This window comes from Saccostrea echinata, unplaced genomic scaffold (genome assembly GCF_033153115.1).
Source record: "Saccostrea echinata isolate AGI-Se365-2 ecotype Australia unplaced genomic scaffold, CSIRO_AGI_Sech_v1 ptg000001l, whole genome shotgun sequence".
Lineage (NCBI taxonomy): Eukaryota > Metazoa > Mollusca > Bivalvia > Ostreida > Ostreidae > Saccostrea > Saccostrea echinata.
In genome coordinates this window covers 17476661-17490284 of record NW_026889750.1, presented here as the reverse complement: position 1 = coordinate 17490284, position 13624 = coordinate 17476661, and the positions used below count along the sequence as shown (strand labels likewise).

The following is a 13624-nucleotide window of genomic DNA, read 5'->3' as shown; positions in this document are numbered from 1 at the left end:
TGAGAGATTTTATGATATATAACTCCTTTTAAATATGAAAGATAATGTGCAAGAAGATGAAATAAATAATAACAAGTCAAGTTTTCTCCTCTTTTTAAAAGAATTGCTTAAGATAGACACAGATTTGAAGTTTGTATTCTTTTAAGCTTTAGATAGAATTTTATGACCTATATGTTGCAATTAAGAGCGTTTCAAATCGATATTATAATATTACAAACTGAAAGCGTTTAAGATACTCTTTTTATCTGAAAATTATTAAAACTAAGAATTTTTTGTGTGTTTGATTGCCATTATGATACATCCTTGGACTTTAATATCTTTAATATAAGAAAAGTGGGAAATAATAATGTGGTGTAATAATAATAATATATATATAACTATATTCAAGAAAAGTCAAAATAGAAATGTAAGAAAGCAAAACCAACATACCAGTGTTGTCTGTTTGTGTTCAGTGATGTTTGCAGTGTTAGCAAATCAAATACTTCTGGTAAAACGTGAACAAAAACAATAACAGAGCTTTACAAACACAGGTGTTTGGTCTAAGAATATAGGTATTGAATCTAAAAATGATTGATTGAAGGTTGTTTTGCGTCCCATTCGAAAATTTTTCACTCATAGGGAGACGTCACCATATTCCGATGAAGAACTTCAAATTTAGACCTATACTCAGCACTCAGGGCCCTTTAGCAGTGAGGGTTCTATATCGTGCCAACGCATACCGTGACACGGGACATTTTAAGATTTCATCCGAAAGACCCGTGATCATGACTTTCACTTCGCTTGGCAAAGGAACACTCACAACGTTAGGGTTAATGTACGAGTTGCGCTCCATTCCTTAAAAGTAATGGAGCCGAGGCCTCGAGACCCGCTTAAAATCCACCTTTTTAAATGCTTGCAATTATTGTTTGTTAATATATAATAAAGAATATTTATAAGATACAATGTAAATATACATTAAACATATTAGTACATGTAGTATTTAATTTATATATATATATAAAGTAAGGCGAAAAAAGTGTACTGAAGTTATTTAAATCCACTGTCTTTAAACAGCTTCGACAGCATAGTGAGATGAGTACCTGACTACGAAGGTGAAGGTACCGGGTTCGATTCTGAACAATACCACATTTATTTTCTTTATATGAAAATTAACTTATTAAAATTTTCTTTCCTCGGTAGAGGCACGGAAAGGAGAATATGAATTTAACAAATTCCGTTTTCAATGTAATTTGCAACTCTCCATTCCTGAAAAAAATGGAGCGCTCAAACAAAAGAGTGACGTCAAAGGTGGATTTTAACCATATTTACGTCTCAGGTTTGATTGAAGCGGTGCGGCGAACGAGAATAGAACCCGGACACAAAGTACCTATCTCATTATCATGAGAATGATCGGTCTTACATAAATCGAAGTTAAAGTCAGGGGTATGCATGCATAACTGATTCCTGGTAGAAACTTCTTTTCCACTTTGTTAACAAAATGATTCAGAAATAAAGTTTAAGGAAACATGCATTTAGTAATTGCTAACTTTCAAATGATATTTTTCAAAGTAGCCAAAACGAGTATATATATTTTTAAAGTTTTTTTAAAAGTACTTTCATGTTTGCACATTGCAAAAGTTAAAGATGTGAAAAGTTAAAAAAAAAATAGTAAAGGATCGATTACTTTTTGAGTGAAACTCCAAAATCGCACAGTTTAAAGTAAAAAAAAAATTATTTCAGACTTCGTAATAGGAAAATAGCCCGCTTTTTACTTGCTCTGAGCTATCTTCATTTTCTGTCCCTTTGATGAACATAAATAAACACAATATTACAGGTATAACACTGTATCTAGTTAGAGGATAAATTACCCAGTGCATCGTGTGCAGGCTGAGGAGCTTATCATACAAATAAGCTGACAAGTATGACAATTACAAATTTATCATTAATACTTAGTATCATTAGATCTCTGAACCTTATATACACTATCTCACATGTACAGCTGGTTACTTCTTTCGCCATATTCATTAGGTAAGAAATATCACCACTTTTTTCAGAACTGAATACTAGTAATTTGAAAATTTAATACGATTTTTTTAACAGAAAAAGGGTAGCATTTTTCTCAATCATTGTAATTTTTTTTTATCACTGTGGTTAGATCGATGGAGAAGAAAACAGCCCCGGTAGGTTCCACTTGCGTATTGTTTAATACGAATGTAAAAAATTAAAATGCATTGATTTAATTGATACGTTGAGCATGTCTGAGCAGTAATTTGAAATTGCTTGTAGCAAAAAAGTATACGTTGGAATTAAATACTCGTTCAATAACTAGTAAATTATTTTTTTTCAGGATTACATTACAGATTGCTTTTTTCATGCAGTCAATACTTTTTTCATTGAATTTCAAATATCGCACTTAGAGAAAAAACTATTTTTTTTTTAAGAAAATTTTTTTGAATGTTGTTTTTGGTTCCACCATGCAAGAAAAATTCCGACTAACTGACTACAGTGCCTATAAGATTATTTGAAAAAGTAGAATTAGTCCTTAAATTAAGATATTCTTAAAATTCACAAATCTTAAATCTTTTGTCACGTTATATTTAATTTAAAATTCCTAGAACGATTTTAAAAAGCAGATAAAACAATCTTATATTTGTATTTCACTCATCCAAATTACTGAACATCCTCCACAGACCTATTGGTTCGTAAAATCTATGCCGTCCTATAAAGCCATAAAACGCCACCAAAATTGAAATTTATTCAGAGGCCATATTTGCTATATGTAAAAATTGGATTCATGTTCAACATTTTTGGACTAATTTTGGTTGTAAATTATGCAAATTATATCAAATTCCTAAAATATTAAGAAATTGTAGATTTTATATGATGTTCAAAATTCTTTTTTGTCCTTATATATTTCTACATACGACTGAGAAATCTTGCAACAAAATAATTAAACTTTAAGTCATGTAGCTTAACTTACTTTAACATAGATTTAGTTTCTTTTTTCATGATTTTCGGGGAAAATGTTTGAAGCAAGGTTCATGTTCACTCAAATTTGAACAAAAATGTATGTGTTCTCCAACGACCTTAAATGAATTTAGATAATCTATAATTATTGTCATTACGAGAAATTACAATTTTATTTTGCAAGAAATACAAAGCTTAAAGTATTCAAATACATGTAGTATTACAATTGATATGAAAATAAAGGATGAAAGAACAATACTGTATCACAACAATTTCCTGTACTTGTCTCTAGTTTAGTACCCGGTATAATCAAACCCATTGGAAGGGGGGTACAGGGAGGCTGCCCCCACCCCGGCCAATATGTATTTACAAAACGAACCTTATTCAACAAAAAAGTATTTTCCCTTTTAGCTTGTCAAGGAATTTGGGATGGATTGTGTTCCCCTGAAATTGCTTCCTACAGACCAGTTTATAAATGGAGATACTCCTAACAGTTGCAAGGTACATGAACTGTTGCTGACACTTGGCACAGAATTTATTTACATGTGTTAATAAATGGAGATGCTCATCGTTAATGTATTTCCATTTATTAAAAAACAAGTTTTAGGCCAAGTCTCAGCTACAGTAAATGCTTATGATAAAGTCTTGCTCTTCCCTGAATCACAAAATTTCTCTGCCAGTAAGACTCTTAATGTAGCTAGTATATGCACTGTAAAAAATTTTTTATTTTATTTTAAATACTAATGGATGAATTCAAAAATAATGACCACCATAATGGAATTTTTAAAAAAAAAAAATTCAACTACCCATAACATATTTTTCATTTATATCATTATATTGTATATGCATTCCAGTTAAAATTCCTGAAGTTGCAATAGAATAGACATTTGGATTAAAAAAGTTTCAAAATTTTTATTAGTAAAACTTATTTTTTTAAAAAAAAGGAAAATATCACAACATCCTAAAAGACTTTTTCAAATACATAATGAAAAGAAAGTATAGTTTTTTATGCTTCAAAATGGGATCAGGGATATAAATGATCAGATCTAATCCTTAATTGAGTTTCTTCTCTTGTATCTGTGGAAAAAATTGGCTTTTTGATTGTTATTTTACATTATTTTTTTGTCGACCACGTGACGCAGTGGTTAGAGCGTCTGCTCTAGAGTCGCGGAGTAAGGAGTTGATCCTTACGTCGCGGGTTCGAATCCCACTGTGGGACGTGGAGACCGGTCCTTCGGATGAGACCGTATAAACCGAGGTCCCGTGTCGCAGTAGGTGTTGGCACGAAAAAGATCCCTCACTGCTCAATGGCCGTAAGTGCCGAGCATAGGGCAAAATTTGCAGCTCTTCACCGGCAAGTGGTGGCGTCTCCATATGGGTGAAAAATTCTCGTGAGGGACGTTAAACAACAAACAAACAAACATTATTTTTTCAATTCTGGTTTGAAAAGTTTTAATATTAAAGAAATATGAAACAATAAAATTCCCCCAAATCACTTTTTGTCCATTTAGGTCAATTCTTTGAATCTAAGCCAAAAAAGAATTTTGATATACAAGTTTCCTTACAAAAAATACTCGATATTGAAATGACCCTATTTTACATTATTGTGTTGCACTCCTGACATCTGATATGTATTTTATTTAACATTGTTTTAAAAATTATAACACACAATAACCCATTCTTTGTAATCAGTTCGTCGTTTTGATATTTTTATCATTTACGGCAAGTTTTTCCATATTTTCAAAACTTCAAAACATGATTATATGCAATGTGTAACATATCTACATTGTATTTAAAAATGTATTAAGTGATGAAAACTATTCTCTGAATTTACTGTAAAATGTCTGTAATTAGTTGATAGACATAATTTTCTGAACATCAAATACATGTAGTATCAATTTTTTTGCAATTTATTTTTAAGTAAAGATAGATGAAGATCATTGATAATTTAAAAAAAAAAAGAAGTTTTGTTGCACTCCTGACTGCAGTAAAATTAAAAAATAAAACCATAGAACACAAAAATTCATAAAGTGCAACTTCAAGTGGTAACGAAATTGTGCAATATGTATAGTCCGATACTTCATAATTAAAACACACGAAAGTATTTAAACTTGACTTTATATCTTGGATTATTCCCTATTTATGTCAAAAAACTAGATTGAATATATATATTTAAAAGATAAAATATATTTTATAGTATATTTTTCTTCACAGGACAAACACTGTTAGCAACTGGGGTCAACCAGAAAGATTCTTCTCATCATTTTTTTTCTTTATATTTATTCATATTTGATCATCAAGAATTCTAACATATTTGTTGCACTCCTGACCAAGAGCATAGGAGTCTATAAATTAGAATTGTGAAGCGAAAATTGCACCAGAACTTGTACCGTTGTTTCAGTGAAGTTGAGGTGGAACTAGTTGAATTTTATAACAATTTTTCAGTCATTTTACATTCATAAAAAATCAAAGAAAAGATAAAAACACATCTGAATTGATAAAATTGAAAAAGAGATGGATTTTAATAATAAATCTGTCAATAATTTAGTACTAAATTATTCAAATAGATCATTATTAATTAATGAATATTCCTTAGCATGAATAGAAGTCTTTTCATCATGTCACTTGAATCTAAAAAAAAAATGTATTGCACTCCTGACCATAGAAATATAGACCTGAGACACAGACAGACCCTGGAATTGATAAACCTATTTGGTAAAAATGTTCTTTGAGTCTTTATTTTCCAAATAAAAACCAGAGAATCATTTACTGATAAAAGTTTTTTTCATGCTGGGGAGCTAAACATCAAATGTTGCACTCTTGACATTATTGGGTATGCACAGATACTTGAGTCTCATTAATGCTGCTTGTGATTTATGTTTTAGATTGTATATCAGTTATTGCTTTACACTTTGATAATTCCTTTTTGACTTAATTGTCTTTCAGATTTTTAAAATCGATGTTTTTGGTAATACTACAGTTTTTCTGTTACACTCCTGACATGGTATAACATTTTTTTTTCAACATCAGCTATGACTACAACTTGGTCAAACAAAAGTTGCTACAGTCTACATTTAAAGCTCAATACTTCGAGTATTACCAGGTCGTAAACCATTCGTTTATCAGGAAGTAAACATTCCAACGTAAACCATTATTCTTTATTTTACAAATCTTCAAAAAATATTGAATTTTCAAAATGTCACAAACGGTGTTGCACTCCTGACATTTTTAGCATCAGTTTTGGGCATTACTTTTTGTGAATTGAGATATCACTGAGATATTTGGCGGGTATTCAGACACTATCTAAAGACACATGCTGAGACATAGAAATCTATTTTCATTGCTTGTATTTTTAGTGCAGGTTGATTAATATGTGTTTGGTCCTTTTTTGAAAATTCACCCTAATGTGGAGGAAATTAAAGTCAAACATGCTTACAGTACGATGCACTTTAATTTGCTGAAGAGACTCGTACTGTTGCTAAGATCTAAATGTTGTTATTTATGCTATTGCGCTATTCTGAAGAACAAATATGAAAACAATTTTCTTAACTCTAGTTTTTTTTTTTTTACTTTATCCAAAAATGCATATCAAGAGAAGAAATGATAATCATTATAAACACACTAACACCTTTTGTATATTCTTCTTATTTGCATAATGTTTTTTGAAGAATGATCCTCAGTAATTCCACTTGATTTTACATAAAACTTACAAATTTCTTGTCAGATATATATTTTCTTTGTTAGATGCCCTATAGCAGTACAATGAAGCTGATTATTACAATCCTTGTGTTGTGTAGTGTGGGTCTGTGTTGCGGACAGACTTCCGGATCAACAGGAAGTTCCAGGACGAGTCAGGGTGAACAAGTCAGCCAGAACAGTCTCCGTGCAAGTTTCTACACAAGTGGTTAGAAATATATAAAAATATGTCATCAACAGAAATAAGAAAATATGTAAGAAAATGTACTTGAAATAAAATATTTTAAAGTCAATATAACTGGACCATGTTCGCATCAGAGAGGGAGCTGCTTTCCGTTTAATTTTTTTTTTTTTTTTTATTTTTTTTTTTATTTGCATGTTTACAACCCACATCTCATAGTTATCAAGGGCGCCACGAAGCGGAGCATCCTCTCTCAATACAATTTTATTCAAAGAGCACAAATTATGTAACGTCTTACAAACTGATTTTCTCTGGAGATTGTAATATTATAACCAACAAACAATAATCTTTATTTGTAGATTTAACGGACAATCCATATGTAATGGCTCTCATGATGTCCAGAAGTAAGATAAACAAAATTATGCATTCATTTGTAAATCTTACTGTAGAACGGATGTTAATATATATATATATATATATATATATATATATATATATATATATATATATATATATATATATATATATAAAGAGAGAGAGAGAGATAAGAACGTGAAACGAATTCCACCATTGAACATGGCTTCTGATTTCGCTGCCATTGTTACTGTATGCAAAATTCTTTGATAAGACTAAATTGACATTCATTTTTAACACACTGTACTATTATTCCTTAACTATATATATTTCCTTTGTAATTTAGTGATGGGAACACAATCGCCACGGAATCTTTACTCCAACCTGCCTATGATGATGTTGCTAGGGGGTAATGGATTGGACATATTACCAACGGACAACTTATGGTCACTCCTCTTGATGCAGAGTCTCTTTGAACCAGTGCCTCGGATGCCAGTGACAAACTTGCCCTTTATGCTTACTAATTTAGCCACCGGAACTAGCGATGGCATGGGAAAATCTGCGTCTCCCACTAGTTCACCATAAGTCCTCAACAGTCAAGTCATACACTAGTAGTAAATACAGAATTTACAATTGCATTTATTATTATAATATCAAGTTCTGTAATTTTTTTTGTAATCCCACGAAAATATAAAATTACATGTACAATACATGTAACTATGTGCTTCGAATAAAATAAAGTTTTACTCGAAATGACAAGATGTTGAGTTGTTCAATCAGATATACAGTATTTGAAATTATGCAAAAATAGTAATGCTACAGTTTGATCATGATACTTTTAGTGTGGGTGCACCAAGACATGTAACTTGGGGTGTTACAGTTCTGAATTCTTATATCAATGTACAATGTACATACAATAAAAAATTCCAGTTACTGAGTGTAAATAATTGCATTTTATACAAAACATGTTTCATTTGATAAAACTTATTTACATTCGAAAACCTGTTATTCATATTCATAAATCTGGATTTATATTCAAAAACTTGTGATTTGTAACATTGTAATTCATATCTTAAATATTGCGATTCGTAAAATTGAGACTTATGTTTTAAACCTTCTGCTTTATATTCGGTAATTGTTATTTATCATAGTATACAATACTCATGGAATTACTTATAGCACGCCAATGTCCTCAGTCTAGACTATCCCTAATCGTGTGTTTCGACCCCTAACTCGGTATTCTTTCAGGATGGGGATTCCACAGTGGTGATCAATCACTGAACATCGGTTATGAGTTTTCAGCTACTATAGTCTCTTACTTTATATCTAACAACTTACTTTTTCCTTCGCTTGGCCCGTTTTCTGTTCTGCTCCTTTCTGCATCGGTCACTCACTCCTAATGCAGAGAACAACCTCCACACTGCATGACTGTACAAGGACGTCTCTGCAATCAACCTCGACAGAAAAGCTCCATCTTCTGCCTCGGCTCTCGATCCATCAAATCTTCATATTTTGTGTTCTTTCTTTCATTTGCTTTGCCATATTACTCCTCAAATTTGAGCCATGTTTGTCTTTCTCGAGTGTTCGTAATTTTCCAGTAGTATCCTTTCCGTGTTCCAAGATCTTGTCGTCCTACTGCCACTGATCTAACTATGTTGACTTACTTTTTCATCTTTAGAATCTTCCAAAGTCATTACAAGCATAGCTTTGCCAACTTTGAATTCTTCCACTATTGCACTCCTGCTTTACAGCCATATGGGTGTAAAACTTGGAGGAACCCCAAACCGTTTTTAAAGATGATTACTGGTTGTTCTTTCCAGCATCTCGACTAATGTCAAGGTGGTTTAGTTTAAAGTGGCCAAGCTATTCTTAGCAGGAATTCATGTTGGTATATGTATATCTATGCCAAAGCTTTCCTGGTAGATCAGTCTTATCAATGGTCTTCATTCCCTCCGACATCTGCTGTACAATCTTTCTGATATTGATCTTGCTGACCTTGTCAATGAATCATCAATTCACTTTCTTAAGCACTTGATGGGATTGTCGATTATAGATGGAATGACTTTCCTTGCACCTACAATTGATGTTGATGAGTGATCCTTCTTTACTTTTAAATAATTATCAGAGATCTTGATTTCTTCGGTTTGAAAGCCATTTGCCAATGATACTAGATACCTCTCCCAATACGTTTATATATAGATACATGTACATGTATACATACATGTTATAGTGACTTCTGTATCGACATATGGAATAGTTCCATAGGCGTTCGCTAAGTCTACCCATACAACTGTATGGTCTTGTTTACTTTCGCTTCTTGATCAGCTGAGAAATGCTGCTTGTATGTTCAATGCATCACAAAAATCCTAGTACTCTACCCCTTTTATACGTATGAAAAATGTTTTAAAATATAACTAACACTGATCGATCCTAAACAATCTACAAACAATACAAATCTGTGAACAGGGCATCAAACACGGACCCCTGGAAGTTCCAGAGGTTTGATCAGGTGCCTAGGAGGAGTAAGTATCCCCTGTTAACAGGTAACACTACCGTGAACCCTATGTATTGATCAGGAAGACGGAATATTCTGTAGTTAAATTTAGTACAAAAAACAAAGATCTAACAATTGGTATGAAATATGTCAGGCAGAAAACGACTCATTGATTAGATTATATTTGCTAACAATGTCATTATAACGACCATAGAATTATTAAGAAATGCTGACTTTAAACAAGGTTGTTGATATCCCTGTAACATCAACTTATCTGTCAGTGGTCTGCCTCGGTTTAAAAATTGATAAAGCATGCTCTTGAGTATCAAAGAAGTTGGGAGACATGGACACCATATGCAGGTGATAGCGGAATATTACTACATAAATAAGGAAAGTTGACGATGGAAAAGTTGAAGTCATCTCGTTTGTCATACAATTTACATGTAGTTGTTAGTTAGCCCTTATCGTTTATAGTCAGTAAAACTCCAAAGATGAAACCGATATGGCAGACTCAGTGGTGTCATTTATTTCAAGTTCACTGGTATATATCGAGTCGACATATGAATCATTGAAGCTTCAACCTTTAGAGTAGTGAGTACAAGTTGGATTACCAGATGTGGAATTAAAACCAAGTTCTTACAAAATGCAGTTATAATAATGAGCCTTGCAAATTAAGGTCATGTACATGTACTTTAGAATGTAATGTAAATTTCTCGCTGATAGTTTTCCAAGATATTCTCAAAATAAATAAATTAATTAATCAGCCAACATTAATTAACTATTTCAATGACAGAAAAAAGAACGTTTATAAACTTCTGTTGTTCATATTTGGAAGAATATATGGAAGAACTATTTATAAGCTTTGATTGAAGCAAAATTATATTATTATCGTCCTCTACAATATTAATTTCTTATTTAACACTACAAAGTATTTGATTGTACAGAATCCTTTAATCTGAAACAATTTGATGCTTCATTTCTGTCTAATTGATCAAAATGGTTTAAATTACAAATTTATTATAATAACACATTTTAACAGCAAAATAAAATTCTCAAAAATGCAGCTCACATCAATATAACAAAATAATAGTTTTAGCTGGTATTTCCTCAAACTTTGATTCAAATGAGGTTTACAGCATTACTAAGCATTATGAAATCGCAAAAAGGTCCTTTGTAACGTAGGATGTTTTTTGCTTAGGTCTACGTCAAAATTACTCCGAGTTGGATGAAATGGATACCCCCCCCCCCCTAACTTTCCATCCCCTGGGAAAAATTCTTGGATCTGTGCACGCTGTAGTATAATTTTCTTTCACTTTGTCTCATAAACACAGTATCTTTTGCATCAAATGAATTTAGAACGAAAATGATGTTTAAATTGGGCTAAAATATTTATCCTCGGGCTCGGGATTCCTTACAATAACATAGACGTCCTATCAGACCTCACGATCACACTGATTTACAGGTACAGAAACTTTTTCTACTAATTACAACTCATCTGAGCGCAATATTATTCAATAAGTACGTTATGTACATAAATTCAGTTTGTTTAGATACGTAATTGAATATGCATGTAACACGTAGTACCTTAGAATTGGAATTTTCCCGAGTTTTCTCTCTTCTGTAGACCTTGTCGAAACTGGTCACAAGCTGGTTTGATACAAAGTGTTGTAGTGTTTTATGGATCCTCTGATCGTTCGGGATTTTGGTCGATTTTTGCATTTTCTTTGAAAACTGTACATGATTAAGATGGTAATCAGATAAATTCTTAAACGTAGGTGTATTTATCCCCCCCCCCCTTATTTTCTCCGATTTACTTCGAGAATATAGATATCTAAGTAATTTATAAACATGTACATAATGTATATATTATATGATCTTAAAAACATTTTTTTGTTGTTCTTCAAACTTGCATGTGAAAAATGTGCAGAAAATGTATTTTCCTTTTCAACGCAATCTGAAATGTGATACCATATTGGCAATGACTCCATTAAAGACTGTACATGTTAAATACATAATATGATGAGAAAACATATTCATAGCTGTGCAAGTATCAGTTACTCAAAATTTCGAATGTTTACAATTACCTTATTCTTATTAATTTTGAGCTTGTGCCTTTTCTTTCAACACATGTTCAATGTAGCATGAAATATGATTTTTTTCTTAAGCTGATATCAAATTTCAATGTTTTCTACAGATTAAGAAAAACAGATAGCGTCAACTCATGAAGTATTTTAAGGCAGAGCAGAGCAAGACTGGTTCAAATGGAGGGCTTCATAATCTTTAAAGGTGAGTTTCAGGAAATTTTAAAGATTTATGATTGTTGAAAAACATTTTATGAATCTTATGAATTCCCCATACACAAGTTTAAAAAAAATTGAAGACAATAAATGAATTATTTGAAAATCTGAGAAGTGGCTTGATCAATACATTATTACAGAATTTAATCTTTGATTAATAAATAGTAATTTGTAAGTCACAAAAGATATATTGAAAAAAATATATATTGAAAAAAAATATTTAACACTGGTATAGAAAATGGTATTTCTTCATATCTCTTGGGAATAGCATCTTAATTAATCTCATAAAAAGTTTTGAATAGTTGTCAGCTTTTTCTTTGACAAGCAATTTTAAATTACTTTTTTTTAATTGTCGTAGCATTTTTTTCTGTTTCACTATAATGTCTTGAAACAAATACATATGTATAACCAATTTGTTTTTTTTTTCTTCTAGTCCCATAATCCATAATACTATAGTGACTATGAAAAATCACCAAGGATGGTCCTTTCTGAATCAGAAGATAGCTCTGCAGAGTTTGTTTGTGGCTGGGGATCTGCGTTTGTTAATATTACAGTCACTTTTCCCATCAACAAAGTCATGTTCCGCCAGCAACTGTTAGGAGTGCGAACTTTTGCTGCCCTCAGACAACTACAGACTGAAGGATTAAGTAACCTGTACAGGGGATTCTTTCCTCCACTGATACAGAAAACTGCATCAATGACATTGATGTTTGGAATATACTACAAGTCTTGTAATTATTTGAACAAACAATATCCACAGACTCCATATTTTAATAGCATTGTTTCAGCCACCTTTGCTGGGGCACTGGAGGCTCTTTTGCTACCCTTTGAGAGAATTCAAGTACTTATGCAGGATAAAAATTACAACCATCGATTTGAAAATGCGAGACATGCTGCAAAGGAGTTGAGATCCATTTATGGTGTGAAGGAATTTTACAGAGGTGGTTCAGCAATACTTCTTCGGAACTGTGGAAGCAATATTTTATTCTTTCTCGGCAGGGACTATTTAATGAATGCTCTTCCTCATCCTGATACAGTGCTAGAGAGAACTACACAAGATTTTATTTGTGGGGCAGCACTGGGAGCCTTTCTCAGCACGCTGTTCTATCCTGTGAATGTTGTGAAGGTTAAGATGCAGAGTAAGGTCGGGGGAACGTTTGAAGGCCTGGTTCATACCCTCAGAATTGTGCAAGAGGAAAGGAAGCATAGTATCCGCAAACTCTTTCGAGGAGTTCATATCAATTTTACGAGGTCTTTTCTTTCTTGGGGCATTGTAAATGCAACATATGAATTTCTCATGGTTAAGCTTTTTAGTAGGAGCTCTAGAAAAAATAATCATGTTAGCTGATTTATGAATTATTTATCTAGCATCTATAACATATGTAATGCATTTTATGGAATGTGTAATAAAATATTTTATTAGAACTACTGTATTATTGGCAGTTCTTACAAGACGTCTAACATTACATAAGATTTATGAAAATATAGAACTTTACTTACTTTGCATTTATAAATAATGATCTGCAAAATGTAATCATGGAAATGAGACCACAAAGAATAGGAAAAATAAGACTAGTGAAATCATCCATCAATCACCTTTTAGTTGTGTAGATTAAGTAGACATGATTGTATCAAAATTCATAACTTCTTGGCCCA

The 13624-nt window shown here is 32.0% G+C and overlaps 1 protein-coding gene across 1 annotated transcript; it reads left to right on the top strand.

Annotated features, from left to right (window-relative positions):
• The first annotated feature begins 11866 nt into the window (after positions 1-11866).
• LOC133192848 (mitochondrial nicotinamide adenine dinucleotide transporter SLC25A51-like) lies at positions 11867-13393 on the top strand. Its single transcript, XM_061328882.1, has 2 exons — positions 11867-11957; positions 12402-13393. The coding sequence occupies exon 2, from the start codon at positions 12447-12449 to the stop codon at positions 13314-13316; it is 870 nt and encodes a 289-aa protein (XP_061184866.1). The 5' UTR covers positions 11867-11957; positions 12402-12446; the 3' UTR covers positions 13317-13393.
• Positions 13394-13624: the final 231 nt, after the last annotated feature.